This window comes from Mustela nigripes, chromosome 6 (assembly GCF_022355385.1).
Source record: "Mustela nigripes isolate SB6536 chromosome 6, MUSNIG.SB6536, whole genome shotgun sequence".
Lineage (NCBI taxonomy): Eukaryota > Metazoa > Chordata > Mammalia > Carnivora > Mustelidae > Mustela > Mustela nigripes.
In genome coordinates, this window is record NC_081562.1 from 6,688,644 (window position 1) to 6,716,638 (window position 27,995).

The 27,995-nt window shown below is 58.8% G+C and overlaps 2 protein-coding genes across 5 annotated transcripts; both read left to right on the forward strand.

Annotated features, from left to right (window-relative positions):
• Positions 1-3,185: 3,185 nt before the first annotated feature.
• Positions 3,186-21,788, forward strand: CENPM (centromere protein M). 3 transcript variants are annotated; one of them, XM_059401899.1, is made up of 6 exons: positions 3,186-3,317; positions 3,856-3,935; positions 4,959-5,066; positions 7,383-7,462; positions 8,556-8,647; positions 21,425-21,788. In XM_059401899.1, exons 1-6 carry the CDS (start codon positions 3,261-3,263, stop codon positions 21,509-21,511), a joined length of 504 nt encoding a protein of 167 aa, XP_059257882.1. In that variant the 5' UTR covers positions 3,186-3,260; the 3' UTR covers positions 21,512-21,788. The 3 variants fall into 3 exon arrangements, with proteins under 3 accessions (XP_059257882.1, XP_059257880.1, XP_059257881.1); XM_059401897.1 differs by lacking the exon at positions 21,425-21,788 and adding an exon at positions 13,277-14,091; XM_059401898.1 differs by lacking the exon at positions 21,425-21,788 and adding an exon at positions 13,277-14,091 and having other exon boundaries at positions 3,187-3,317; positions 4,974-5,066.
• Positions 21,789-22,141: 353 nt separating this feature from the next.
• TNFRSF13C (TNF receptor superfamily member 13C) lies at positions 22,142-26,022 on the forward strand. Of its 2 annotated transcripts, none has more exons than XM_059401895.1 (3): positions 22,142-22,378; positions 22,754-22,990; positions 23,355-26,022. In XM_059401895.1, the coding sequence occupies exons 1-3, from the start codon at positions 22,234-22,236 to the stop codon at positions 23,534-23,536; spliced, it is 564 nt and encodes a 187-aa protein (XP_059257878.1). In that variant the 5' UTR covers positions 22,142-22,233; the 3' UTR covers positions 23,537-26,022. The 2 variants fall into 2 exon arrangements, with proteins under 2 accessions (XP_059257878.1, XP_059257879.1); XM_059401896.1 differs by having other exon boundaries at positions 22,757-22,990.
• Positions 26,023-27,995: the final 1,973 nt, after the last annotated feature.

Here is a 27,995-nt window from a genome sequence, read left to right on the forward strand (position 1 = left end):
GTGGGTGGCTCAGTGGGTTAAAGCCTCTGCCTTCGGCTCAGGTCATGATCCCAGGGTTGTGGGATCATGTGGGATAGAGACCCTCATCAGGCTCTCTGCTCAGCGGGGAGCCTGCTTCCTCCTCTCTCTCTCTCTGCCTTCCTCTCTGCCTACTTGTGATCTCTGTCAAATAAATAAATAAAATCTTAAAAAAAAAAAAAAAGCATACTGGGAAGCTCAATATAAAACAGAGAATAAAGCCTGAGCTGCTTCTGTTAAACAATGGGATGGGGTTTCTGGGCCCTCCCCATGCAGCTTCCCCTTGCTCCTTATAGCATATCCCTGAGGCATCTCCCCAGAGCTCCACAGAAGCCAGTTTGAAAAACACTGTCCCAGAGGGTGTCTGATGGCCCTGCCAGTTCCACGTGTTCTTGATATTAGAACCTCCAGGCCTGGGTCTGGCCTTCTGGCCCATCCCCTCCCTTCATTGCTGTATGGATCCCACACACAGCTCCTTTCTACTGCACTGCCCAGGGGACAAGCCCCAGCTCACTTTCACATCCCAGCCAACCGTTTCCTCCGCAGCAAGTGTAGCGGTGTCTCCCCAGGGACCCTACATGCATCTGGGCCCCCCGGGGCTCCCTGGGGTGGCTCTCACCAACTGGGCTGCTTTGGCTGTTGTAATTGGTCCAACCACCACCGAGCAAGGATGGCATCTCTGGTGCCTGGGTCACTAGCACAGGGCACCAAACCTGGCACTCAGCACCTGCTGATTGAATGGGTCTCAGCTCAGCCCCTTCTAGCTAGTGCTACTGGAGCCAGGGTCTCTCCGGGGCACTCCGAGGGCTTCAGTGACCTCTGCAGCCTCCCCTCTCCTCACTGTCTCCTGACTCCATCTGCTTCAGCCCCTGGCCTCCCTCGTCAGGGGTGCTCCCCTCTCTGGGTCTTAGCATCTGCTGCTACTCCTACCTGAAGCCCGGTCCATATCCTTGACTGGCTCTTCTCTCACTGAATTCAGGCATCTGCTCAAACATGACCTGCTGACAGAAGCCTCCCCTGACCCAAAATAGCTTCTTCCTGTCCATCTCCATCCCCTAGCTCACCTTACTTAATGTTCAGAGTACTCATTACCATCGGACTTTTGGGGAGTCCCTTCCACACCCCATGTAGCAACAATCAGGAACTGGGGCAGGAACTCCATGAAGCCATATACTTCCAGCTCTTTCTAAGCAAGATACAGTTTCGCCTGCAGTGAGAAGGATGTAGGTTAGACCGGGAGTATGGCTCTGTTGCCCCAGACACCACAGCAGGGAGCACACCTGTGTGATCAGGGTCTGGCTCCCCCCACTCCAGAGCTGATAGACAATGCCTGACTCATCTGTATTCTCCCATCCAAGTACTAACCAGGCCCGACCCTGCTTAGCTTCTGAGATCAGACGAGATCGGGCGCGTTCAGGGTGGTATGTCCGTAGACTGACTCATCTTTATTCTCAAGGTGGGGTGAAGGGTCTGCCCTAGGAAATGATGAAAGAACCCCTGCTGAGAATTAATCAATGGATGCAAATTTATCCCTTCATTCAACAAATAATCAGCAGCAACTCCCATGGGGTCAGGCACTTTTCAAAGGCCCAGACAGGGAAAATGACAAAGTCTCCGCTCTCCTGTGTCTTTCTTTTGCTGTAGCTGGAAAGACAACGCACAAGTAATCATGTAACTGTTGGGAGAAGCAATGGGCCAGGGTCATGCACTTCCCTGCGGGCTCCTGCCGGGAATGCCAAGAGAGCAAGGCCCTGAAAGCTCTTTACCCAGAGGATTGATTTCTCAGGGTTGTGGTTGCAGCAAGCAACCTTGAAGGAGGAGGTAACATTTCCCCCATGCCCCGAACAAAGAACCGTATGCTGCTTGCTATAAAAGGAGTGAATGTCTAGTCCCCTTCTATACTGCTGTCCTATGCATGAAGTGTATAAGGGTCCATGGTGGGTCCTTCACAGGGCTCGGGGGACATGGGGTAACACAAACACACCTGCTACTGTTTATACCATCAGTAATAGGAAACAAACTAGACAAAATCCTTTGTCTCTTACCCAGGAGTTTCATCCATGAAACAGTAACACACTATTACTAAACAATAGTAAACAGTAACAGTTTATTTGTTTGTAAATATGGTACAGTCTCAGAGGCTGTGCAGTTCTTGACCACATGCAAAGTGGAGATGAGTGCTGTTGAGAAAAAGAAGACAGGGAGTATGTGGGAGATTTGCTTTTTTTTTTTTTTTAAAGGTAATGGAGGGTTTGTTTTTTTTTTTGGATGATTTATTATTAATTTAAGTACACTCTACTCCCAAGGTGGGGCTTGAACTCACAACCCCAAGATCAAGAGTGGCAAGTTCTACCAGCTGAGCCAGCCAGCCTCCCCAAGACTTGCTGCTTTAGATAGGGATTGTTAAGAAAAGCCCCTCTAAGTATTTTTTTAATTAAAAACTAAAAATTAGGAGCACCTGGGTGGCTCAGTCAATTAGGCATTCTCCTTCAGCTCAGGTTATGATCTCAGGGCCCTGGGATCAAGCCCCCGCATCCGGCTCTCCCCTCAACCGGGAGCCTGCTTCCCCCTCTCTACCTCTGCCGATCTCTCTACCTACTTGTGATCTCTGTCTGTCAAATAAATAAATAAATAAATAAAATCTTAAAAAAAAAAAAAAAAGATGGCTCTGATTGCTGCATGGAGAAGAGACCCCTGGGGAGGAAGCGGGGACCCAGTAAGAAGGTTGTTACGCGAGTCTGGGGTGAGAGATGACGGTAGCTTGTCCTGGTGGTGGCGGTGGCGGTGGTGAGAAGTGGTCAGCTTCTGGATGTATTTTAAGTCTGAAACCCACAAGCTTGCTTATGGATTGGATGTGGGATGTGAAAAGAGGAGCCAAGAGTGGCCTTAAGGTTTTGTTCTGAGCTGAGTCAGGGAAGACGTGGGAGGGGCAGGCTTGGAAGGAATCAAGAGTATGATGAATGAGCACGAGCGAACGAAAACGAAACACTGAATGCCTTCTTCCTCCGGGCGGGAAATAAAAGGCCTGTCCCAGGGACTGTACTTTAGGAGCCTGAGGCCAGAGCTGGAGCTCCCCGCTCAAAAAAGGAGGTCGGGGTTCCTTTAAGAGGACTCCGCCCCTCCCCGCGAAGCCCCGCCCAGATGAGGGTCACGTGCCCCTCGGTCTCTCGCTTAAGGGCGGACCTCAGCGGTTTGAAAGATCCGCGCGCGGGGCAGGAGCGGAGGTTCTTTGCGTGACTGGGATGTCGGTGTTGCGGCCACTGGACAAGCAGCCGGGCCTGAACACGGCCACCATCTTGGTAGGCGTCAGCTGCTCGGCTTCCCCCGCCCGCCTTCCCTCCTTCCCTCTTTGGCTGCGCCTCAGCAGCCGGCTCCTGAGCGCTCTGTCAGGGTCTGGAGCGCGCCTTTCCGGCTGGGGTGTGGTGGGCGGGACAGCCACACTCCGAACCAATGGGAGTGGTCGCCCGCTGAGGCTGAAGGACGCCCCCACCAATACGTGCGCGGCGGGCTCTTTCCCCGTTTCTGATTGGTGGAGCTGCTGGGCGGGGAGACTGGGGAGGGTCCCGGGAGGCTGAGTTCCTCGCGGAGCGGGCGAAGGGGTTCCCGGGGTCGCTGGGTCCCGCGGTCCGGGGGAGGGTCCTGGGAGGGAAGGACTGCGGTGCGGCCAGCACTGGGCGCTCCACCCGTGCCCGGCCGAGCCCTGTCGGTAGACGGCGCCGGGCGCGAGAGAGCCGGAATCCGGGAGCCGCGCGGCGTTCGGTGTGTGGCCCGCTGCCCGGGCCCCGCGGCGGGTCTGCGGCGCCCGGGCCTCAGGAGGCCGCCTTCTCTGCCGGGCAGCTGGTGGGCACGGAAGACGCTCTTCTGCAGCAGCTGGCCGACTCGATGCTCAAGGAGGACTGCGCCTCGGAGCTGAAGGTGTAAGTAGCCGAGGCCGGGGGTGTCCGATGGCTCTGCGGTGGCCTGAACGGTGGGCCCAGGAGCGCGAGCGGGGAGCCAGAGAGGCGGGCGCACGTGGGGCCGGGCCCAGAGGCGCGATCCGTCCCCAGCCAAGGGACCCTCCGTCGCTCTTGTCACGCACCCCTGTTTTCCTGCAGCTCTTGTGACCACCGAGGATGTCTTTGTGCACCTGTTCGTTTTCTCGTTTCGGGGCTGCCAGCCCCACGGACCCCTCGGTCGGCCCCTTGAGTCAGGGACTTTGACTTTTTTCCCTACGGAATCCCCGGTGGCTTGAGCAGTACTTGGCATAGAGGAAAGTTCAGCCACCCCCCAGATGTCGAGAAAAGCTGACTAAAGAAGTAGTATCTTGTTTTTCTTTTTTTAACTGGGGGAGAGTGGAAACAGCTGCCGGTGGGAATCAAGTGACGGGATGTATGTGGGTGTCATTGTCCCTGCTGGACAAGCTCCAGGGGCTCATGTTGACAGAGAAGGATCCCAGTCCACTGGGTGTTCCTCCATGGGAAAGGGAAACACCCTCATGGGGAGAATCAACCCCCTTCCAGCATTTGAAAGAACCTGATGAGGGAACAAGCTCAGACGAGTGATGAGGGTGACTTACCCAAGGTCACATAGCTGGTCACGGGCAGCCTGAGATTTGAGCCCACTTCCATTACCCTCCAGAGAGGTTCAGCCTTAACCCCTAATCCGCACAGTCTAACACCCCTCTTCTGAGCCTGATCTCCCTCCCAGCATGCAGTGTAGCGGGCTAGCCCCGTGCCATCTTCTCTCCCGACTCCCTCTTGCCAAGGTGGTTACCAGACAGAGCTACCTTCTGGCAGTAGAGGTCAGTCTAGATGGGACCAGCTCTGCCCTGCCCCTATTCTCACCTGAGGAGTCTAGTCCACAAGAGCATCGGGGGAATAGGTGAGGAGCCCTCAACAGCCTCTTGCCCCAGGGCGGGCAGCATGCGAAAGGTCACTGTGATGTGGATCTTTATCCTACAGTTTCTCATTTTTCAGCCACCTGGCAAGGTCCCTCCCTCTGCCCTCCAACATGAATCGGCCCCGAATTGACCTGATCATGTTCGTGGTCAACCTTCACAGCAAATACAGGTGAGAGCCAGAGAGTGGGGACATCAGGGCTCAGGTAGACCTGGCTTAGGGATGTACTGGGATGGTGACATCACTTGTAATGGGAAGCAGGGGACACAAGGAGAGGCTGCCTGGGGCTAGCCCAGAGGGTGAGGGTACGGAGCTAGTGGCAAGTGAATGATATTTTAAAGACACTGATTAAGGGGTACCTGCATGGCTCAGTTGGTTCAAGCTTCAAGCATCGGACTCTTGATTTTGGCTCAGGTCATGATCTCAGGGTCCTGGGACTGTGCTCCACGTGTGTCTGCCTGAGATACTCGGTCCTCCTCCCTTTGCTCCTCTCCACCATGCACTTGCTCTCTCTCTCTCTCAAATAAAATTTTAAAAATAAAAAATAAAGACACTGATAAACTCCAGTGGTGGCATTGGTCATTTATCTAATGCTTTCTGCAGCCTTCTCTGTATCCGTGATGGCAGACCCAGACATGAATGAAGCAGACCCCCCCACCCAAAGGTGTTCCCAGCCCACTGGGAGAGGAAGCCAGACTCCTGAACAGATGATTACAGTATCTGGCACTGGTCCTGTAAAGGAAGAATGCGTTGGGCTATGAGAGTCCCAACAAGACCTCTGACTCGGGACTCAGGGCAGGATAGACTTTCTGCTAGAGGTAACCAGGACAAACTAGCCCGGTAAAAATGAGAGTCAGCAGAAGGTTCCAGATGAAGAAGGTTAATGTAATGGGTAGGAGGAACACAAGGTGTGTGTGCAGGACTGAGAAGGCTAGTCCAGGGTCAGGAGCCCAGGGTAGTGGGAGGCTGTAGCCAGGGGAATGTGAGTGATGGTGATGCTGGGCGCCTGGCCTCTCTGTGGTGCCAGCTACCCTGGGGGACAGGACCGCAGTAAACCTGGGGAATATGGTAGAAGGTCTGCTCTCCCTCTTGGGGGATAGCCAACTGAGGGTAGGCGGGGTGCACCTCTAGCACAGAATCTGAAACACACCCAGTCATGAGGTGGGGGTTAAGAGAAGGCTGGGGTGGAAACACTAGGACCAGGGACATAGAGCTACCAAACACAAACACCCAGCGGCAGGATCAAATTCAGACCTACTGTCCGGCCAGGGGGAACAGGTGAGCAGTGGCTAGAGCCCATGGTGATGCAGAGAAAGGGCTGAGATCTGCCATGATTATCAGAGGTCCTGACTCAGCAGATCTGCTGCTCTTTGGGTGAGATCTCTGTTCAAAAGGAACGCTGACCTGTCTCTGGGGAGATTCTGCTCTACAGTCACACATCAGGGCAGAGAGCTATCCTTACTGTTTGCTTCAGGCCTTGTTCATTCAGGCTGAAACCTTGGCTTGGTTCTCCTGACCAAGATGGCTTTTTGGCCAGGAGACAACAGATTCTTTATCCCTCCTTGGACACCAGTGAATGAAACCCTTGGCTCAGCGGGTCAAAGTTCCCTTTTCCGAAAGGAGAAGATTGTTTTCATACACTTGATGTGACTATAAATATTGTCACCTGATTGGAAAGCAATTTTGCAATACCTAGGTACCTTTTTTTTTTTTTTTTTGAGAAAGAGAGAGAGAGTGTGTGTGCACAAGTGGGGGTGGGCAGACGGAGAAGGAGAGGGAGAATCTCAAGCAGGCTTCGTACTCAGTCCAACACAGGGCTCTATCCCAGGGCCCTGAGATCATGACCTGAGCTGAAAGCATCAAGAGTCAGACAGAGTCAGATGTTCAACTGACTGAGCCACCCAGGCGCCCCCGACCTAGGTACATTTTAGAAAGACACATATTGTGTCCCAGCCACTCTGGGTCTAGCATCTTCCCCCACAGAAACATTTGTCTACATGTGTGAGAACACATGTGGAAGAATGTTCATGCGGCAACCTTGTCATGATGAGAAACTGGAGACCATGTAAGCGTCTATCACCTAGAAAATAGATTGTGATACGGGGTGGTCGTTCCAAAAAATGCCACAGGTTGAACCCAATCAAACCCAACTACATGCTTATACATATCACTGCCTGTATTTGTGTATGAGAAATTCATATGCAAATGGAATTATACCCCAAACTGGGGGCAGCAGTAACCCCTGGGTTGTTGAGACAGAAGGGTGGTGCTAGAGAGGGACACTTACTCTTTACTGATCACCTCCATATTTACTGTTGGATTGTTCTAGAGGCTTGAGTCACTTTGTAATGAAATGTCCTTAAAGTGAAAGACAAAATATTCCCCTAGTGGTGTTTCCTCTTATATCTCCTTCTCCGGCCCCTCTGGGATGAGGAAGGCCTAAGGCCTTCTCGGTCGTAAGGTCTGTCCTGTGTCTTCTCTCATCAGCCTCCGGAATGTGGAGGAGTCCCTGCGCCATGTGGACGCCACCTTCTTCCTGGGGAAGGTGGGCTTCCTTGCCACAGGCGGTAAGTCCATTCCGCCAGTCCCCCTTCCCCACCCCCACCTCCCCAGGGAGACTTCTCACTGAAGCCGTGCAGATCCCCGGGGCCTGGGGCAGGGGCAGGGTGGGGAGGAACTGTGGAAAGAAGGAAGTACATGAGCTTCAGAATCTCTCCGTCTCTCCGAAAGCAGATCTGAGCAGGTCATTCCACTGAGATCATTCCGGAGAGTTAGCTGGGGACTCCCCGTGGCTTTCAGAGTAAAATCCCAGCTCCCATGAGGACAAAGTCTGGCCTTCCGCCTTCCTGTCTGGGCTCATCCTCCTGTCACTCTCCCGTTCTTGGGCTCGGCTTACAGTTCTCTGAGCAAATCCTGCTCTTCCCGGGACTGTCGTATTAACAGCGGAACTGACAGTAGCTGGCCTTTCCCCAGCACGCCCTGTATCCAGACGGCGTCATTTCTCTGTACTTCATCTTCACCACACTCAACCCTTTGAGGCACATGCTGTTACGTGTCACAGCTGAGGAAACTCTCCGTGTGGTGTAGTAACCTGCCCGAGGCCCATTGCTAAAAAGTGGTACAGCCAATAGTCGTACCACATCCTTAATGATTATATCCTACCGCTTCCCGTGAATGCTCTTTTCCTGTTTGCCTCGCTAACCCCCATTTCCCATCTCTGGGGGACAGCTCCCTGACCGGCCCTGCAGTCCGGGCCCCTGGGAGTCCGTCCATAGACTCCCCGCCCTCCCTCCTCCACCGGTGCCCGCGCCGTCTGCCCCCAGCCAGCTGAACTGTGAACCCCCCAGGCTGTGCGGCGGCTGGTACAGATTATGCTCAGTAAGCATTGATGAATTCCCTATAGATTAATTCGTCGAATCTCTGTAGTCCTGGGGGCTGTTCCCATCCTCATCTTCGAGATGAAGAAACTCATGTTTCTAGAGCACGCTCTCTCCAAGGCCTCCCAGCTTGAGAACAAAGTATGTTCTAATTTGACGAAAAGCAGGTTGAACAGGCAACTGAGGCCCGGGGAGGGGGTGATGATTGAGTTTGCCCAGTGCCTCCTGGCTCACGGCCGCCGAGGCAGACATTCAGCCCGCCACACTCACGGCTTCTTTGCAGCTGGCCGGGAGAGCCACTGCAGCGTTCACCGGAGCACCGTCGTGAGGCTGGCCCGCACCTACCGGAGCCCCCTGCTCTTCTGTGACCCGGAGGTGAGGACGTTGGTCGCGGGGGCGCAGGGAGAGGGCTGTCAGCGCTCCGTGGGTGTGTCGGGAACGCTTCTCCGAGGGTCGTCAAGTGCTCGAGCAAGGGGATCCTGATGTGAAGACACAAAATCCTGATCTGAATCCTGGCTTCACGGCTCACTGTACCTCGAGTACAACAGTTAGCCTAAGCAGTGGGGGGCACAAATGCAAAGCAGAGCGATGATACACATTCGACCCGAGCTCCTCCGAGATGCCAGGCGCTACGGCTTGTGCCTGGCGTTGCTTTGTTTTCTCTCATAACCAGGTCTCGCGTATGTGCGGTGGGTCCTCGTTACCGTCTTGCTCTCCTGCCGGGCTGTCAGTGCCAGGAGGCCAGGCATCTTGTCTGTTTCCTTAACCAGGGCTGCCGCGCGTCCCCCTGCAGTCAGAATGCCCACTGCCCCCCTTATGCCCCTGGACTACAGGCCTGGTCTGGTCCCAGCACGGGGCAGGGCATCCAACAGGCAGCGGCGGTGGCTGGGCAGTGGTGGGTGCAGGGTTGGGGGGTGTGCGTGGTGTCGGTTCTGTCCCAGCTCACTTCTGTTGGGGTTTCTCATCCGAATTATGAGCCTGACAGAGCAGTTTTGCTGATACATTTTGCTCTCTGCTTCTCTTCCTGCAGTATGAATCCTGACTTTTTGCTAAAAGTGCTCAGCAGCCGCTTCCTCTGGGTGGTCAGCAGAGGACTCCCAGGGCCTGGACCACCCCACCCATGTACCAGACCTGCTCAGTTCATTGTGGGGTGTGTTTATTAGTTTTGAGGTCTGCTCTGCTCTGGTCTTGCTTCTGTTCCCAAAAAGCCAAGTGATGTAACGCAGAGAGAACCGAGTCAGCACCCTGCCCATTATCAGCACCCAGCCCTGGGGCTCTTATTCACAGGTTTGTGGACCCCTCTGGTCTGAGTAGAATTCAGGGACTCTGTGAACTTCTCTGAGAAAAAAAAAATACTTGCTTTTTTCCCACTAAGCTCTAGTGAAATTTAGCTTTATGAGTATGGGCAGGAGAGGGCGGCAGTAGTAGCAGGGGCTGGGTCTGTTCCAGCAGAAGCAGCACATGTTCCATCTCGTCAGGGGAGGGGCAGGTCTCCTGACTCAGTGCATCGATGCAGACTGACGCACTGCTCTGTCATGGATTCGGTTTTCGTATTGGGTGACTGTTTAAGTCAGCACGCTGATGTCAGATAGGACCGTGAGGCCTGTGCCATGCCCGAAGTGCCTGCCCTTCCAGGCTTTTCTTACAACATACCCCAGAAAACCAAGACCTAGAGAGGAGAGGCGACTTGCTCAGTCATGCAGCTAGTAAGTTCTACGGGAGAGCCAGCAGATTTGCAAGCCGTTGTCTCCTTCCCTTCTTAACCTCCTGACTGTGTGGCTTTGGACAGGTCACTTCCCCTACATGCAGCCGCCATCTCCTTCCCTCCAAAGGGGAACCATAATCTTTGCTCCACAGCCCAGGTACATCAAACCTTAGGCGGTCCTGCTGTGGTGCTCAGGACCTTGCGCTGTGCGGTGCAGTTCCCCGTGTGGCCAGTAGGTGGCAGGCCACACCAGGTCCTGGGGTCTCCGGGAGCCTGACTCCAGGAAAAGGCCTGTGATGGCCCTTTCCCAGGCAGCCGCTGGCCTGCCCCCAGCTAAAGCTGGCATTCCTTCGGAGGAAGCAGCCGGTGTTTGGACAGTCATCACTCCTCATACCTGTGTTGTCCTTTGCCGGACACACCCCCCCACATACCTGAGTTTGTGCCTCGCTGTATTTTAAGGCCTTGCCCGGCAGGAATTTTCAGTCCTGTTCTACACATAAAGAAACACATTCCAGAAGCCGGGGCATTGACCCAGTGCCTGTATTTCCGAGCACTGCTGATAGGGCCCGGGGCTGCTACCTAAGCACGAAGATGGGCCAGGCGTTGCGGCTGCCCCCACAGAATCCGGGGAGCCAGACCGCGGGCCCCGTGTGCCACGGCGGAAGGACTTGCCGAGACCGGGAAGCCTGGCGGGGGGATGAAGGCGTTCCTCCCTGCAGGTGACGCAGCAGCCTGGGGTAGTCACACTTGGGTTTGGGGCCACAGCTCCGGAGTGTGGTGTGTGGATTGGAGGAGGCCCGGCCAGGGATGAGGCTGCTGCAGGAGGCCCGCCGGGAAGCCGGAAGGACAGCAGCAGCAGCTCGGAGCTATATTTGGGGGCGAAGGCCACAGATCTCAGAGGGAGTGGATTTCGTCAACAAAGACTTCTTATTTATTTATTTTTTTAAAGATTTTATTTATTTAGGGGCGCCTGGGTGGCTCAGTGGGTTAAGCCGCTGCCTTCGGCTCAGGTCATGATCTCAGGGTCCTGGGATCGAGTCCCGCATCGGGCTCTCTGCTCAGCAGGGAGCCTGCTTCCTCCTCTCTCTCTCTCTCTGCCTGCCTCTCCATCTACTTGTGATTTCTCTCTGTCAAATAAATAAATAAAATCTTAAAAAAAAAAAAAAAAAGATTTTATTTATTTAATTGACAGACAAAGATCACAAGTAGGCAGAGAGGCAGGCAGAGAGAGAGAGTGGAAGGGAAGCAGGCTCCCTGCTGAGCAGAGAGCCCGATGTGGGGCTCGATCCCAGGACCCTGAGACCATGACCTGAGCCGAAGGCAGAGGCTTAACCCACTGAGCCACCCAGGCGCCCCTCAACAAAGACTTCTTTGGTACCTCCAGTGAGCTAAGCGTCGTTCTAGGCACCAGCCATGCAGCATAAAACAAGAGTGAAGAAGGAAGAGGAAAACCCCCGCTCTGTGGTCATGGAGGGAGCAAAGCAAAGAAGTCAAAGCTGTGGGTGCTAGAAAGTGTGGTGTGTTGGGTGGTAAAGTGGTGAAGGTTGGTGGGGTTGACAGGAGTGACTGTGAATGGGACCTTGACAGACTTGAAGACGATAGGAAGGCAGGTGCCGAGACCGCTGGAGGGAGGAGGCCGGAGGACCAAGTGCGAAGGCCTGGCGTGTGCTCCTTGCCTGGTGTGCCCAGGGTCCCCCCCCCCCGGGAGGCTGAAGACCAGATCACAGCATAGGGCAGGGTAGTGGTGGCTGTGTCGTAGTGACCGCGTCCCCAGAGCAGGAGTGCCTCGTGGGTCTTAGTACGGGTGGTGACTTTCAGGCTGCATAAGACGGGAGCTGCCGGGAGGGTGCAGGGGTGGGGGCGGGGAGGGCCTGATACGGGTTTTATTTATTTTTCTTTTCTATTTATGTGATGCAAGTTTAAATGGATCCCCTCCAGCTGTTGGGAGGAGAGTAAATGGAAGAGAAGCAAGGGCAGAAGTGAGGAGGCGGCCCCGGGGGCTGTTTCTGGAAGAGTTAGGAGTGGCCTGGGCTCCTGCTGCCCAGGGAAGGGGGAGGCAGGATGGCCTGTACCACTGGGCCATTTTCCAGGGTGGAGCCAACCGAATGTGAATGTGCCGGTGGCCGGGGTGTGAGCCGTAGGAGAAAAGAGAGGATGGCCCGGGGTTTTCAGCTGGGCCGCTGCTAGGATGGAGGTGCCCTTGGCTGAGATGGGGTGACTGCAGGGGGGACAGGTTGGGCGGACCCTCAGGGACTGCACCGGAGACATGCTAATCAGATCGGGGTGTCTGTCAGCCGTCTACCCAGAAATCGAGTAGGCAGCCACGTACGTGTGTCTGACGTTCAGAGGAAGGGTCTGGAGATGTAATTTGGGCATTGTGGGTAGTGAGATGGTTTTAGATCACAGAACTGGATGAAGTTCCCAGGGAGTGTGTGGGGGGAGGAGCCTTGCAAAGGCCAAGGCCAGGGGCAGCACTTAGAACTTAGATGTGTGTGTGGAGGGGGCGAGTGTGGCATCCTGGGCATTCTGCAGACCGGAGCGCTGTGGCTGACCAGGGTCTGATGAGAGACTCGGAGAGAATGACAGCTGCCTCTGGGTTTGGATTAAGGAGTCACAAGTGGCAAAGATAGGAGCACAGGCAGCACTGAGCGTGCCTGGTCCCTAGTGAGGGTGACGGGTCGGATGGCAAAACCCCTTCCCTAGTTAGAAGAGGAGGACGACGACGATGTGCCCACGGAGCCTGTTGGCAGGACAGGGCGACCGAGCATCGTGTGGCCTTCGTCAGGCTCTGATGTTGCATCTCCTTTGCTGCTTTCTGGCGCCAGGCCCGGGGACAGAGTTGCCAGCCCTACCTGACCGCACCCCATGGCACCTCTGGGCCCCTGCCCTCCAAAGCCCTGTTCAAGGAACCCTGTTGATGGGACCTCCCTGTCCCTGTGAGGGCCACTCTCTATCCACTCCTCCTTTCCACGCCCAGGTAAAAAGGTCTTCAGGGCCTCTGCCTCCTGGATGTCGGTTGGAGCTGGGTCTGGTTCAGATCCCAGCCTGGAGACCACTAGACCCTTCACCTGTCTTGGCCAGCCCTGCTTGCTAAGCCTCGCCTCCCCTGGAGGAGGGGTCACTGTCTGTGGCGTTCCTGGTCCCTGGAGGACCTCTGAGGGCTCTGTAAGCCAGAGCAGTTGGAAGCTGCTGGGTGAGGCGGGCTGTGGACAGGGGCCTGGCCACGATGGGCCGTGGTGCCCGAATGCGCCCCCGCGCTCCGCTTCCGCCCACCCCCATCCTCCGCTCTCCCTCGGCAGGTGGACGGCTTCCGAGTCCCGGTCGCACAGCGGCTGGTGCGAATGCTGCAGATCTGTGCCGGCCACGTGCCTGGTGTCTCGGCCCTGAACCTGCTGTCCCTGCTGCGGAGCTCTGAGAACCCCACCCTGGAGGACCTGTGAGGCCTGCGGTCCCCCCCACTGAGTTGCCCCTCCCCAGGGCCTGGGGTCTGGGGCGGGGGACTCCGCTGTTGCCGCAGCCCGGCTCTGGGTCTGGGGTCGGCTCCCTGCACGGCCCAGACTCGGGAGCCCCGCTGGTGGGACGGCAGCCCCCGCCCCGCCCCGTGCTCAAGCCAGCGGAGCCCCGTGTCTTCATCCACCTGCCAGGCTGCCCCACCGCCTCAGGCTTCCTTTGAACGAAGCATCCACGGCTCAAAAATAAGTCTGAAAACCCCTGGTCTTCTCCACCACCTCGACTGTGCAGATGAGGACACTGAACCTGGGCAGTTATGAGGGTCTGGCCGGGGTCTTGGACTCTGCGACCCCATCTGACCCCACATCCTAGCCCTGCCATCCTCACAGAGCCCGCTGTGGCCTCGTAGACCCTCAGTTTCCCCAGGTGTATAATGGAGATCGTTCTACTGAGACATTGTCACGTTGGTTAGGACCGAATGAAATGACAGGCCTGCCGCTATAGGGTTCCCTCCATGTGTGTTCCGTGTATCCCGTGATCCCTTGTAGTAAGACCTTGCCCGGTTCCAGCTAAGCGCTCGGTGAACGGTACCTATTGTGTGAAATCCCACAGAGCTGGGTTAAAAGCTGGTGCAAACCCAGGAATTACACTGTTTATGAATTGATACATTTGTGGGAATTATGTGAGAAAGGCTGTCTGGAGGGCTGGCTCCTGGCTTGGCGGCCAGAGGTTGTGCCGTGACCGTGGCTCCCCATCTTCTCTGGGTCTAATGAGAATTTGCAAAAGTGCCAGGGTTGGAATCCAGAAATCCGGTGGCCAGCTGGGCACACGCTGGTAGAGGAGACCGCAGGAGGAGAGCTGGGTCTGGGCTCCCTTAGACCATGACGGTGCCCCCACCCCACCCCCATTTGGCTCATGCAGGGACCTGCCTCCAAACTCAGGCCTCTGCTTCGACTTTGCCGTCATAGCTGGAGCCCCTGCTCTCCATGAAGTGGGGCCAGCTTGAAAATCGTGAGGGGATGCCTGCCTTTCTCCCCGCCACAGGCTCCTGCTCTGGCCTGGCCCAGCGCCGCACCCCTAGTGCTCAGTAGGTCCAGCAGCCAGACGGCTGGCTGGTTACAGGCCAACCCGGAGGACCCACTGAGAACCTCAACTGCGATGATTCCATCTGAGGTCCCTAGTGTCCGTGACACAGCGGGGCGCCGCACACTTTATTGTCCTCACATGGCCACTCCTGTGTCCCCTGGCAGACCTGCGAGGTCGATACTATCTCCCTACTTCAGCTCATGCGAGCATGCTACTGCCAGAGGCGTATCCACATCACACAACTCATCAGGCTCTTCCCTGCTCTTCCCTCCAGTTGTTTTCTTAGGTGCCTAATGGTTGGACAAATGTTCGGGCATTTTTGCTAGGCAGGCCCTGGCTGTCCACACAGAAGTGGTGGACATGCAGGCCTTGTGCCTGAGAAAGCAGCTGTCAGGAAGGGCAGTCTCAAGGAGCCGCTCCCACGTGCTGGGGTCCGCACCTCAGGACAGGGGCAGGCCAGGGGGAGGAGAGGGCGAGGAGCAGGGTAGGAGCACCGCCCACTGCAAATGTGGGGCTCCTCGGCGCTGGGGAAGGGAGGCCGGCTTCCGGCTTCCGGGGTGAGGTTGCTGCGTCCAGGGTTGAAGGATGAGGCCGAGGTGAGAGGTGAAAGTGCGCGCTAGTCTCTGAGGGGATGGGCAGGATCCGCAGAGGCCCCGGTGCCTCCTAGGAACCAGCCTGGGCCGGAAAGGTGGGGCTGTGTAAGGCAGTGCGGGGAGGGGGTGACAGTAGGGGAGGTCTCTGCGAGCCGATGGAGCCGGTATCCAGGCAGGAGAGGAAGGCAGCGCAGACACGGCCTGGCTGCCTTTGCTGAGCCCCGTCCCTTTGTTGGAGACGAGGGGCGCCCCTCCCCCTCCCCCTTCGCCTTCCGCCGGGCGGCATGGGGCACACTTCTATCCCCCCCCCACTCTCTGGTCCCTGTGCCATGTTTTCTCTGCCACCTGGTGCCATTTAACAAGAGAAGTGGCATCGCACCCCAGCCAAGGATCTGAGAGCCTTCCAAGCGCCCGGGGAACTCAAGGCTGTCACTGCTGCCAGCTCCAGCGAGCTTGGCGGGGGCCCAGGACCCGGGAGCCTGCCTCTGCCTCACCGCAGAGCTGAGCAGCCCCCGAAGGGCAGTCAGCAGCCCTCCCAGGGCTGTTCCCCCCCGCTGGGGAGTGCGGCCACTCTACTGTCCGGAGGCCAGGGACGCTGGGAGGCAGTTCAAGCAAGGGAAGTAATGGAAGGCCAGTCTTTCTGCCCCAAGGGTGCCTGGAATGGCTGCCTGATGGGGCGGTGGGGTGGGGGCAGCTAGGAGAGGCTGTGCCAGGCTTCCTAGGGATCTTGTGACCTGAGGCAGGTCCCTTTATCTTCCACGAGCCTCAATTTCCTTGTCTGTAGGATGTGATCAGGCTAATGAATGCCTTTCTCCCCGGTGGCCTCAGGACTGAGAAGGAGAAGCCATTATTTTATTTTTTTTATTTTTTTGTGAAGTGTTTGTGGTGGGGGCAGGGCAGGGGGAGCCGGGGGGGGGGGGGGGGGAAGCAGGCTCCCCGCTGAGCAGGGAGCCTGACGTGGGACTCGATCCTAGGACCCTGGGATCATGACCTGAGCCCAAGGCGGACTCTTAACCAACTGAGCCACCCAGGCGCTCCAAGAAGCCATTATCCTAAACACAAAACTTCCAACCAGTGTCAGAACTCTCAGGTTGGCCTTGGTCACAAGATGGTCACAGCAGAGGCAGTTACAGGGGCGGGCTGAGGCCCCTGTAGGAGATGCCTTTCTGCTGGACCTTCGAGCAGCCGGCTCCATGCTGTCTGGGCGCACGGAGGAAAGAGTGGGGTTTGGGCCCCACTGACGGGACCAGGCTTTGTCAGCCCACACGCTCTTTTGTTCCTTGGGCACTCCCCAGGGGGCTCCCGTTCCTTCGCTGAGACGGCCTGGGCCTGTGTCCTGGCCCGGATCTAATGCTATTTCCGACCCTGGCCAAGGAGGCTGAGCCTCCCCAGTGAGGAGGGGGCTCAGCAGCAGGCACCGGTGTCTCCTTCAGCCCTCGGCAAGCGGAGGCAGGGCAGCCTCGGTCTGGGGCTCTGCCAGGGCGACCTGGCCACAGAGGGGAAGTAGTGCAGTGGGAAAGGGCCCAGCCCTTGAGTCTCACTGACGTGGGGTCTGTGGCCAACCTGCGTGGGACCTGGGGCAGCTCACTTCCTGTCTTCCTGTGCCCACAGCCTCTTGAGGTTCTCATGGGTCTCAGAGAAACCAAAGAGCCCGACCCTGTGCGTGCCCTGTGTATGCCCTGCACAGACAGGGCTGGCTGCCCGTGCCGTGCGGCGGGCATGCTGGAGTGCCGGGGAGTTCTGGAGGGAACGGCCTGCCACAGCGGGCCCCTCGCCTCCCGCCCCTACTGCGGGCCGGGCCTCCCCGAAGGGCTCCAGCAGAAAGGGACCCTCTCCACAGGGCACAGCTGCTGCCTTGCTCTCCTTCCCTCGGTCTCCCCTGGGGCCGCACGGGCGCAGCAGAGACTCGGTGTGGGAAGGCTGCTCGGAGACCCCTGGAGACTTGAGGGGTGGGGGGTGAGGAGTGAGGACAGTGTGGGGGTTGTCAGGACCTGCCCACCTCTGCGTCCCCCCCGAGTGTGACCTGTGGGCTGCGGACTGCTGAGGACCAGCTCTGTGGGGGGGGAGAGTAGGGAGTCCCAGCGGCCCTGACCCAGGCAAGAAGCCAGGAAACAGCCTCCCTTCTAGGGGCCACCCTCTTCCACCCGGACGAATGCCAAAGGCATCTGGGGGCCCCTGGGAGTTCACACTGGGGGGAGTGCCTGGTCTGGCTACGTGGCGGCCCTGCGAGGCCTGAGGGCTCCCTGCACCTGGCCGTCCCCAGCCGTGTGCGACCACGGCCCCCCACCCCGAGGGCTGCACCCGACCTGCCCTCCACCTGCTGACCGGGAGGGGACTCCGCCGCCGCGTGTGTCCTGGGAGCCGCGGTGGGAGAGCTCGGGCTGAGGGGCTGCCTGCCCCGTCCCCCATCCTGAGCCTGCTCTCCTCTTTGTGAAGCGGGAACCCCACTGCCGTTTCCCCCACAGGGCTGAGGTCTGGGCTCCCGCAGGGCCCGGGCCGGCAGGTGGTCAGGCAGTACTGGGCCCTGCCGCTCTCCTGGTCACTGTGCCATTCCCCGGGCCTCGTCCGCTCCTCCCCGGACATCCTGGGTGCGGGAGGTCACTCTCCCTCTGTTGGGAAATCTCACCAGGCCCGGCCTGACTCCCGGGCCGGCCCTCCGTGACGCCCTTCCCTCCTGAATTTGTCTCCCCAGCACTGCTCACCCTCACCTACTGCACGGTGTCCCCGTTTGGATTTTGTCTCTGGGGCTCCCTGCCCTCTGTCCAGCACCGAGAACAGTGCCTGGTGCAGAGTGAGTCTCCGAAAGTATTTGCTGAACGAATGGCGGCGTCTGCTCACAGAGACGGCCAGTGCACCAGTCAGACAGGGCCGAGAGCCTGCTGGGAGGCCCAGAGCCCGCGGCCCTTGTCCCTGCCACACCGGGGGGAGGCTCCCTCCTCTCCCACCTGCGACCCGCAGGTCTAGCCCCCAGGCGGCGGGGACTGTGTCCCCCATCCCAAAGCCAGGCTGAGAACGGCTGGGCTGCCCTGGGCCACGGCCCCCAGGGATGCTGGACTGTGTGTGGGTATGTGTGCACGTTTATGTGTGTGCGTGCACATGTGCATGTAAGTGTACGTGTGTGTGTATGTGTGCGTGGTGGGGGGCAGGGAGATGAGGTTAGCCTAAGGCTAGGCAGCCTGGGCCTGTGAAAACCTGGACAGGGTTTCCAGAACCACATCATGGAAAGGCCTCACCTGCCCTTGGAGAGTCTGGAGTGGAGGGCGGAGGGCCGGGGGCTCCCCACCTCGGACGGCTTTGTATGGAGCCTCTGTCTCTCCTGCCCCTCGTCCCAGGGTCCCCACATTCCTCCGGGGAGGGGGGCTTTGTAGCAGGGTCCTGTGTGTCAGCGCTAAGTACAGGAGAAAGACAAAGGGAGTCCCCGTTCTGGGGCCCCTGACCACTCCCGGGACAAAATATGACAAAAGATGAAGGAGGGGCCCACGCGGCTGAGGGCTGAGGCGGGCCGGGAAGCCCCCAGAACAGCTCACACTGTGTGGCCCCTTTCCATGAATCACAAACCCTGCTTTTCTGCAGACGCTTACCTGAGAATGTAAAGGCGCAAAACAGGATGGAGGGAAAAGTCCAAAGGGAGGACAGCCTCCCTCGGGACCGCAGGGAAATGCCCCGTCTTACTCCCAGACTGCTGTGTTGGGTGAGGGTATTTTTGTGAGAATGTGTTCAGGTATTACTCACAGAATTGCAAATAAAAATAATTTTTACGTAAGGAGTGCGCCCTGGGTCTCCGAGCACTTTCACATCTAGATCTGGGGGGGGCCGGGCCCCTCTGTCCCCCGGGACTGTCCCCGCTTATCACCGAGCTGGTCCAAGTGGCAGAGTTTCCTCCTTTCCCCCACCCCGTCCCCGGGGCAGGCAGGGCGCAGGCCACGCTTCCCAGCCGGCCGGGCTCGGGCCCTGTCCCGGCTCCCGGGACGCGCTGGGCCATTCCTCACCCTGCAGAGCCCCTGCTTCGCCACCTTGAAACCGGTTGTCAAGATACCGCCTGTGTCAGACCTGTTGGGGGAGTGTCTTGAGGGAAACTCGAGGGACAAAGATCATGGGAGACTCCCTTTTCCCTGACGGACCCCAGATTAATTATCTTTGTAAAACAATTCACCAGGAAGCGAAAACGTGAGAACACTGAGACGTTCGTTCGTTAGGTGGGTTTTTCAGCAACAAAGTCCCTTCTTGGGGCGCCTGGGTGGCTCAGTGGGTTAAGCCTCTACTCTCAGCTCAGGCACGATCGATCTCAGGGTCCTGGGATCGAGCCCCATATCGGCTCTCTGCTCAGCAGGAAGCCTGCTTCCTCCTCTCTCTCTCTGCCTGCCTCTCTGCCTACTTGTGATCTCTCTCTGTGTCAAATAAATAAAATCTTTTTTTTTAAATTCCCTTCTTTTCTACTTAGTACCTTTGAGGCCATGATACCAGAGTAATAAATAAAAATAAAATAAAAATAAAAACTATCAAGTGCCTAGCTGGTTCAGTCAGTAGAGTGTAAGACTCTTGATCTCGGGTCCTGAGTTCGAGCCCCACGCTGGGTGTAGCAATTACTTAAAAAAAATAATAATGGGGTACCTGGGTGGCTCAGCCGGTTAAGCGTTTGCCTTCAGCTCAGGTCATGATGCTGGGGTCCTGGGATCGAGCCCACATGAGGCTCCTTGCTCAGCGGGGAGCCTGCCTTTCCCCTCTCCCACTCCCCCAGCTCCTGTTCCCTCCGTCAAATAAATAAAATCTTCAAAAAAAAAAAAAAAAAAGTGACGGAGAGAACATGAATAAAGAAATTAATCGTCACTTCAGAGTGTGAACCAAAATAAGGAATACACTGAGAATTTAACGAGCATTTATCATGCTGGTCTGTCGGGGAGATTTCTCTTAACTGTGAGGTCGAGATTCGAGGCCTCCGTCCGCCTCCCGTTCAGAAGTGGCGAGTGAGAAGGTGCGTGTGGGGGTCGGGCACCTGCCCGCGCCGCTGACACGAATCACACACACCTTTCGCCGTTGCTGCTTTGTCCTGGGCACGTGGCCTGTTCGGCTCCCAGGCGGCCCCCGGGAAGCAGTCCCTCTCCCCCCTCTGACTGGCACCCCTGAAAGCCACGTCCCCTGCTTTCTGCGGGAGCCAGTGCAGGCCCCAGTGAGACAGGCCCGCCCAGCCTGCGCAGAAGTGGCTCCTTCAGGTGACCCCAGCCTGGCCCTACGGGCCCGCCTTCTCCCAGGGACGGGTTCCTCACTCCCAGTTCCCGCAAGACTCCGTCTGCTCGGCCCGATGGCATGAGGGTTCACTGAGGCGCTCGGTCCCATGTAAGGGCTCTGCAGTCCTCAGGGTGACAGGTCGTAACAGCTCTGCCAGAGATGGGGGTGGGGGCTCTGCCGCCGCTCCCCTCCAGGCTCCAGGCCCCCCCACGCCCTCACCACACACCCACACTCACACCCACACCCACCGCCCCAGACCCACTTCTCCTTTGCAGCTGCCTGACGCCTACACCTTCCTGCCAGGGGAGTTGTTGGCCCGCGGGCAGGGGCCGGAGAGGCAGTGGGCCAGGGCTTCCTCGAGGCCAGAAACCTGGGGCCCAGCCTCGCTCCCCTCACTCCACAGCATCACTCTTTCCTCCTAAACAACTTCGAGATGGTTCCCCTGCCCTGGGCCCTGGTGTCCTATCTCCAACCCCACAGTAGCCAGAGAGAGAGGGTCCTTAGGAAGCACAGCTCCCTGCACTCACGTACCTCCTGGGGCTCCCCGGGGCCCAGCGCCTCTGCAGCCTCAGGCTCCCTGCCTCCCCAGCAACCCCCCAGACAGCAGCCGCCAGCAGGTCCCCAGAGTAAGCGTCCCATAAGTGTCCCCTCCTAGCTCTCTTTGCCTTTGCCCTTACCAGTCTCTCTGCCTGGAAGCTTCTCTCCCCCATGCAGCTGCTGAAGATCTACTCCGGTGCCCAAGCCCCTGCTGTCCCCTGGATCCCCAGCCCTGACCGCATAGGGGTCTGGTGTGGCCCACCGTGTCCACCGCGCTGGGGCTCGCTGCCAACCCCTGTCCCCAGGGCCAGGGCAGCAGAGGTCAGGAAGGCTTGTGTGTGTGTCTGAGACTCAATCTGAGAGACCGAGGGGGACAGACAAGTGGGGAAACCCAAACACTGGAGAGGAAGGACAGACAGAGGGGACCTCTGAGATGCGGAGGCCAGCAGGCGGGGACACACATAGCCTGGGGAGGAGCTGGGATGGGCCGGCCGCCCACTGGGCCTTGGTCTGTCTGTCTGTTCATCTGTTGATCTAAGTCTCCCTCCTTTCCAGGATCTGGAGACAGCTGTGAGCCCTTGGACCCTCGGCTACCCGCCCCCTCCCCCGGCAGTGCCCTCTGCTCCGGCCAGAGGTTGCTAACCGTCACGCAGCTCCTCCGACTAGGCACTGTCCGCTCAGAGCCCCGCAGAGGCCCCCTGGTGCCCTCAGCCAGGGTCAAACTCCATAACCCTCCACCGAGGTCCCAGCCCTGCCCTCCGACCCAGCACTCTCTGGGCTCCTGCTCCGTCCCCCTCTGCCCCGCTCCCCTAGACCTCGCTGCCTCTGGCAAACACCTTCTCAGCCTTGCCTCCTTGACAAAGCCTTCCTGTCCCCCTCCGTGGCTGCTGCTGGGAGACACTGGCTTTCCCTGGGAGACTGGGCGCTCAGGAGGCAGCCGATAAAAGGACCCAGCTCTGCCTGGGAAGGGCAGGAAGGAGCCCCAGGGGCGGGTGTAGCTGGTGGGGGCTGTCTGGGGCTGGGGCTGGCCCTTGGGGAGCAGGACAGAGGAGGCCACCCCGAGGTCTCTGTCCTGACTAGGGGGGTCCAACCTCTATCGGCCAAGAGCAGGCCCAGGTCTGCACCCCAGCACTGTCCCAGAGCCCAGCACAGGCCCGCCCAGCCAGCGTCTGGGGGTGATGGTTGAGCGGTTGAATGGAGGAACCGCAGGTAGAAAGAGAAGGTAGGGGGTGCAGGGCCTTGGGGCCCCGGGGGACAGTGGTCCCACCCCAGCAGGCAGGAGGGTGGGGCGGGGCACAGTGGGTGGTGGCCCCTCCCGGTTTCCTCCTCCGAAGCCAGACTCCGTGGGCCGGGAGTGAGGCAACATGGGCAGCAAGAGGAGAGGGGCCAGGAACAGGAGCGGCAGGGACAGCCCGGCCCCCACACAGTGCGTCCAGGCCCAGTGCTTTGACCCTCTGGTCCGAAACTGCGTGGCCTGCAATCTCTTCCGGACGCCAGAACCGAGACCGGGTAAGAGCCCGCCCAGTCGGGCCAACTGGGGAGCAGGGCCGTCCTGGTGGGGGGGAGAGAGGGTCCCCCTACCAGCCCCGCTGGCACCCAGGAGCAGCAAGCATGGTCTCTCCCCCCCTTTCCCCCGCCCCCGGCCCCACGATGGGGAAGGGGCGCGGTGACCAGTTTGATGGGGGGCTGTAAGCAGGGGGCCTGCATGGGGACCTGCGGTCCCCACGTGGCGCTCACCGCTCCCTGTCTTCCCCACCCCCTGTCCACCCGCCCGCCCGGCCCCCTCTCGCCTCCCTGGCCCAGCCTCGCCTCCCTCCGACCCTTCCCCTCCCCCGCCGTCTCTTCCCTCCTCCCCCTGCCCCCCCTCTCCGTCCCTTCCCCCAGCAGCGGGGGCCAGCGGCAGCCCGGCGCCCGGGACGGCGCTGCAGCCGCAGGAGTCGGTGGGCCCGGGGGGCGCGGCGGAGGCCGAGGCGGCGCTGCCGCTGCCCGCGCTGCTCTTCGGCGCCCCCGCGCTGCTGGGCCTGGCGCTGGCCCTGGTCCTGGTGGGCCTGCTGGGCTGCCGGTGGCGGCGGCGGCTGCGCGCGGGGGCTCCCCCAGGGACTCCGGAGCCGCAACCCCGCGGTAAGTAACGCGGGGCCTGGGAGCTGGGAGGGAGCCTGCAGCGGGGGCCGTGCTCTGGGGCGGGCGCTGAAGGCCTCGGGTCGATTCCCCCGGGAGGGACACGACTCCGGCTTCCCGGAGCCCTCGGAGCCCGAGAGCCAAGGCTCCCCCGCTTCTCCCTTCCCCCGCACTTCCCATTTTGCCAGCCCGCTCTGCACTTCCTGTCCGGAGGCCCCATGACCTGCCACCCCTCCGCACCCCTGCCAAGGAGCTTCGGGACTAATGGCTCCGTCCAGAGCTCTCCCTCCAGTGAGGCTTCCTGCGCAGGGGTGGGGAAGGGCTGTGACGCAATCCTGACCGTGCATTTCCCACCTCTCCCCACCAGAGACCCTGGACCATGTCACCATCCTCCCCCCCGGACCCCTTGATGCCACCGCTCCCATCTGGCCTCCAACCAGAGAAGACACAGCCAACACCCCACCTGCCCACAGTGTCCCTGTGCCAGCCACAGAGCTGGGTTCCACTGAGCTGGTGACCACCAAGACAGCCGGCCCTGAGCAGCAGTAGCGACGGAGGGGGCAGGAGGTGGCCCCTGTCCCCCCAGTGGGCCGTCAGCCAGGGGCTTGGAGGTTGGATTCGGCTCTTCACACACCCCCCACTCCCGTGCCCACCTGCCCCTTTTCTGGGAACCGCGCTGCTCCCCTGCTAACCCCGCAGAGCCACAGACTACAGACCTCAGACGGCAGGCGTGGCGGCCCCATCGCACCATAGCATTTGGCTTAAAACCAGACCATCTTTGGCGGCCCTTGAAGGTTGTGGCTGAGCTCCTGTGCTTTTGAGTGGCTGGGGCACATGGCGTAGGAGGTTTTTCTCTAAGTGCAGGGAAGCCACCATCCACCAGAATGGATCTAGAAGGATCTGGTAGGAGGACGCTTAATTTACAGCCGGGGACGGATCTCTTTAATACGTGCGCTCCCAGCTGTCCTGCTTCTAACCGAAGCAAATGGTAGCAAGGAGTAACCAGCCCACAGGTTTGCTTCAGGATTTAATACACAATGATTCTGATTGTCACAAAGAGCCTGCATTGTGCTAACTCTCAGGTATCTGTAGCTGAGGGCCAACCCTGAGCTTGGCCCAACCTTCTAGGACCTGCGATGCCATTTTTCACCCTGGTAGCAGCTTCCAGAGCCCCAGGCTTGCCCTTGGGAGGAAGTCTCCAGCCCCCCTGGGGCTGGACTGCGGGCTCACGCTGAAGGCACGCTGCCGAGCCTCTCTCAGAGGCCACCTGGAGTCCCAGCTGTCTCCGAGGCGCGCTCAGCTGTACACAGGGAAAGGCCCAGGACTACCAAGGGGCTCCTTTGTTCAGAAGCCAGAGCAGACCTGTGGCCTTGAACCAGCTGGACCTGATGTCCCTTGAGCTCCCTCTCTCTGTGGCCTGCCCTCCTGAAGCACTGGGCCCCAAGTGCTATGGTCACTCGGCCATTCTGTGCCAGCCCCCGGGGTCACCCAATCTCCCAGTGGAATTGCTCCTCTGACAGCAGTGCCCTTGCTCTGGGGCCTGGGACTGAGACCATCTCCTCGAGTTGTGGACCACGCCGTACTCGGTCAGGCACTGCATCTCCTGCCGGCTCTCCTACAGAGTTAGAACCTCCTGACCCGGACTCTGTCCTGGACAGTCCTTGGAACTTGTCACAGGTTAGCACCCTCTGAAGGAACATGGACTACGAAGTAGAAGATGGAGTTTTGGGTCCCATTTGTCCCACTGTAGGGCCTTGGTCATGTTCTGTTCCATGCATCTCATGCCTTTCTGCCCACTTCTCCCTGAGCTGCCCAGCACAGCCTCCTGGCCGATACCCACCCTTCCTGGCCACCAGCTTCTCAGCCCAGAAGACGGCCTGGAGCCCCCAGCACCCTGATACCCAATTTAACTCTTCCTAAACCACTCCCTCCCTGAATTCATCCCAGATGCCCCTCTCTGCAAGCTGCCAGGTGGCTGGGGCAAGGTCAGGTGGCTGGCAGTCGGCAGGATGGTGGGAAGCTGGCCCGGCAATGGGCGCAGACCTCCACTCCACTTCATCTGGGTACTGGAGAGCCTGTGCTGCTCCTGGCCCCCTCTGCCTCCCACTCACCTTTTGTACCAGAGCAGGGGGCTGGGCCCTGGAGGTAAAACCCCTCTGGGGTCCAGACATGCAAACCTCTGGCACCACTGTGTCCCAGCCACACCCCAGCTTCCTCTCTGGTCTCGGTTTCCATTTCTGAAAAATTGGGGTGGGGGGGGGGTGGTGTGGGGGGGGGGGGGGGGGTGTTGGATGCAAAGTGTTTCTCCAGGCCGGTCGGGTCGCTGTCTGCTGTCCGAGGAGAAGGACTTGAAAGAACCTGAAAAGATCCTTGTCCACACCCCACCATTTTACAGATAAGGAAACTGAGACCCAGAGAGGGAGAAGACTTGGCAAATAACAGAAGGGAATTTCCTTGGAGAAGAACCAGCAGCAGAGGCGGGGGGAGGCGTGGGCAACGAGGGGGCCAGTGTCCCCCAGCCCCCGGGAAAGGACCCCACCACTCGGGGGGGGTTTCAGTCTCTGGCTCTGTGTCCCAGGAAGTGTTTTCTAAGAAGCCTTCAATGAAGTCACAGCTTTTGATCTTATGGACAGCACCTGGAGGAGGGGCGTGGGTATTTGTTTGCTTTTTTCTTTTTTTTTTTAAGGTTTTATTTATTCATTGAAGAGGATGAGTGTGGGGCAAGGGCAGAGGGGGAGGGAGAAGCGGACTCCCCACTGAGCAGGGAGCCCCCCCATGGAGCTCGGACACCAACTCAGGACCCTGAGATCATGACCTGAGCCCAACCGACTGAGCCCCCCAGGCATCCCTTGTTCGCTTTTTAAAAAGTTTTTGTTTTTGTGGTTTTTTTTATTAGAAAAAAACCGAGACAAATACTTTGTAAACGCTTTGGAAAATTCAGGGCAGTGATCCAGGGTGGAGGCCATGGAGAAATGACCCATAAGCCCGAGTGACTGTAATCATTTTACGCGCATAAATTCGTACCGTGGCTGTCATATTTGATGTGTTTTGTCTGGTCTTTCAACACTTCACCAACAAGATTTTCAACATTTGTAAAGGCTTCCACTTGAGTACTGGGTTGTTTTGAGCTTTTACTACTGTAGCTGAGGTGGCGCTGCCTCCTTGACCTAAACCTTTGCCTGAGTTTTTTTATGGCCCCTGTGGGTTGAATTGGTTTCCTAAAAATCTGGACCAGTTCATGTCCGCCAACAGGGAGTAGATGTCCCATTGTGCAGATAGGAAAAAAAAAAAAAGGCCCTGGAGGTGAGTGAGAGGATCTGGCCCAAGCTACAGTCTGCCCACCCTGGTGGAGCTGGCCTAGAGAGGCTTGGCCCCTGCCCGGCGCCCCTGTCCAGAAGGCCCAGGTGCCCTTCTTGAGGGCGACGGACTCCAGGAATCCATTCCGGGCTTGACTACTTGCTTTCGTCACTCCTCAAAGATGTTTCTCCCCAACTGGTCTCTTTTTGCTTTAAAAGGGACCCAAGATAGACTCTGGAAGAACTGCTGGTTGGGGTGGGGATCTAGGGAAGCAGCTTCCCCTCCCCCCAGCCTGGGTTTCTGGCCCAGTTTTTCCTGAAGGAGGCTCTGGTTTCCCTGAGGTCCCCAGGGCCCCGGGCCGGTGGAGGCAGGGCTGGCTCAAGTCTCAGTTCCTCCTGGGGCTTCCTGCAGGCACCTTTCACTTCCTGCCCAGCAGCCCTAGGCTCTGGGGTCAGGGTGGGGGTGGGGCGGCCCAGCAGGGGAGGCCCTGGAGGAGACACCTGACCCCTTGCCTCCGAGGTCTCTCGGCAAGGACTGCCCCACACAGGCCTTCCCTCAGAGCCTGCCTCCTCATCTCTGAAATGGAGCCCAAGGGCCAAGCCCCCTTCGGAGATCAAAGAGGTCATGTGGCAAGTAGAAGGACCCTAGAGTGCCTCCGTCTCCTCTCCCTGGGATGGAGACACTTCCGGAGTCACCAGCCCTCGGAAATTCCTCTGGAAACTGAGTTTCCCAGAGCTGGTCCTGCCACTCGCCATTTGTTTACTGCTCCACTGGTCACACCAGATCCAAACACACCTGCTCTGGGCCAGCGCCATTCTGGGCAATGCTTGGAGGTCAGCCTCGGGCCCTGCCATTAGGTCCTGGTTCAGTGGGAGAGAAGGAGTGGGACATAACGACAGGACAGGGCGATCCCTGCCGCGGGCACGGGGGTTGACTGACCAGCATCTAGGAAGTGCTTTCGACCGTAGGAAGTATGCCCTGAGCCTTGCCCACTTTTCCTGCTGGAATGGAGCGGAGAATAGGCATTCCTGGTCCAGGGGACTGTGTGCAAAGGTGCAGAGGAGAGGGCGGGCACAAAAGGGTCAGGAAGCAGGGCCCCGGGGCGGGGAGCTGGAGAGGTGGGTACCCTGACCTCAGAGTGCCCGCTGGGGCTGTGTCACAACCTTGCCTGCGCTCCTGCCTGTCCCTCGGCTCCTGGGAGGCATCCATCCCTCCTCAGGGAACCCCAGGTGCTTCTCCAACCCCACCATTTAGTGTCTCACCAGACCCCTCTGGCACTCCTCTGGGCACAGGGTGCGAGCTCACTCCCATTTGCTTTTTTGGGGGCGGCTGAGGTTCCATTTTTGCCCACCCAGAGCAGGAATCTGCCTCCCTCGGGTCTCTACCTCCTCCCCAGCGGCCAGGTCCCGACCCGGGGGTGGCGGTGGGGGTGGGGTGGGAAACACGGCCCGGGGTCCCGCGGAAGGAGGGTCGGGGAGGAGCGGGGAGGACACAGATGTCCCTGTTCCAGGCCCACCCTCTTTCCCGGGACTCGGTAGGGCGGGGAAGCTGCCCAGGCAACGCTACAGGGGGTCCCGGAACATCTCCACCTCCCCTGAGCCGCAGAGAATCAGAGATCCAGGAGAGGACGCCGGGGCAGGCGAAAGTCTAGCTCCGCAGCTTCCGCGCTCAGCCCAGCAGGAGGCACCTGGACCTGAAGCCGCGGAGCGGC

Bases quoted from the DNA above. Each gene is read 5' to 3' on its own strand.
- TNFRSF13C (XM_059401895.1), top strand. From the start codon at position 22,234: ATGGGCAGCAAGAGGAGAGGGGCCAGGAACAGGAGCGGCAGGGACAGC. The intron at 22,379-22,753 runs GTAAGAGCCCGC...CCCTTCCCCCAG, and splicing joins GACGCCAGAACCGAGACCGG to CAGCGGGGGCCAGCGGCAGC. The intron at 22,991-23,354 runs GTAAGTAACGCG...TCTCCCCACCAG, and splicing joins TCCGGAGCCGCAACCCCGCG to AGACCCTGGACCATGTCACC.
- CENPM (XM_059401897.1), top strand. From the start codon at position 3,261: ATGTCGGTGTTGCGGCCACTGGACAAGCAGCCGGGCCTGAACACGGCC. The intron at 3,936-4,958 runs GTAAGTAGCCGA...TTTATCCTACAG, and splicing joins TGCGCCTCGGAGCTGAAGGT to TTTCTCATTTTTCAGCCACC. The intron at 5,067-7,382 runs GTGAGAGCCAGA...TTCTCTCATCAG, and splicing joins AACCTTCACAGCAAATACAG to CCTCCGGAATGTGGAGGAGT.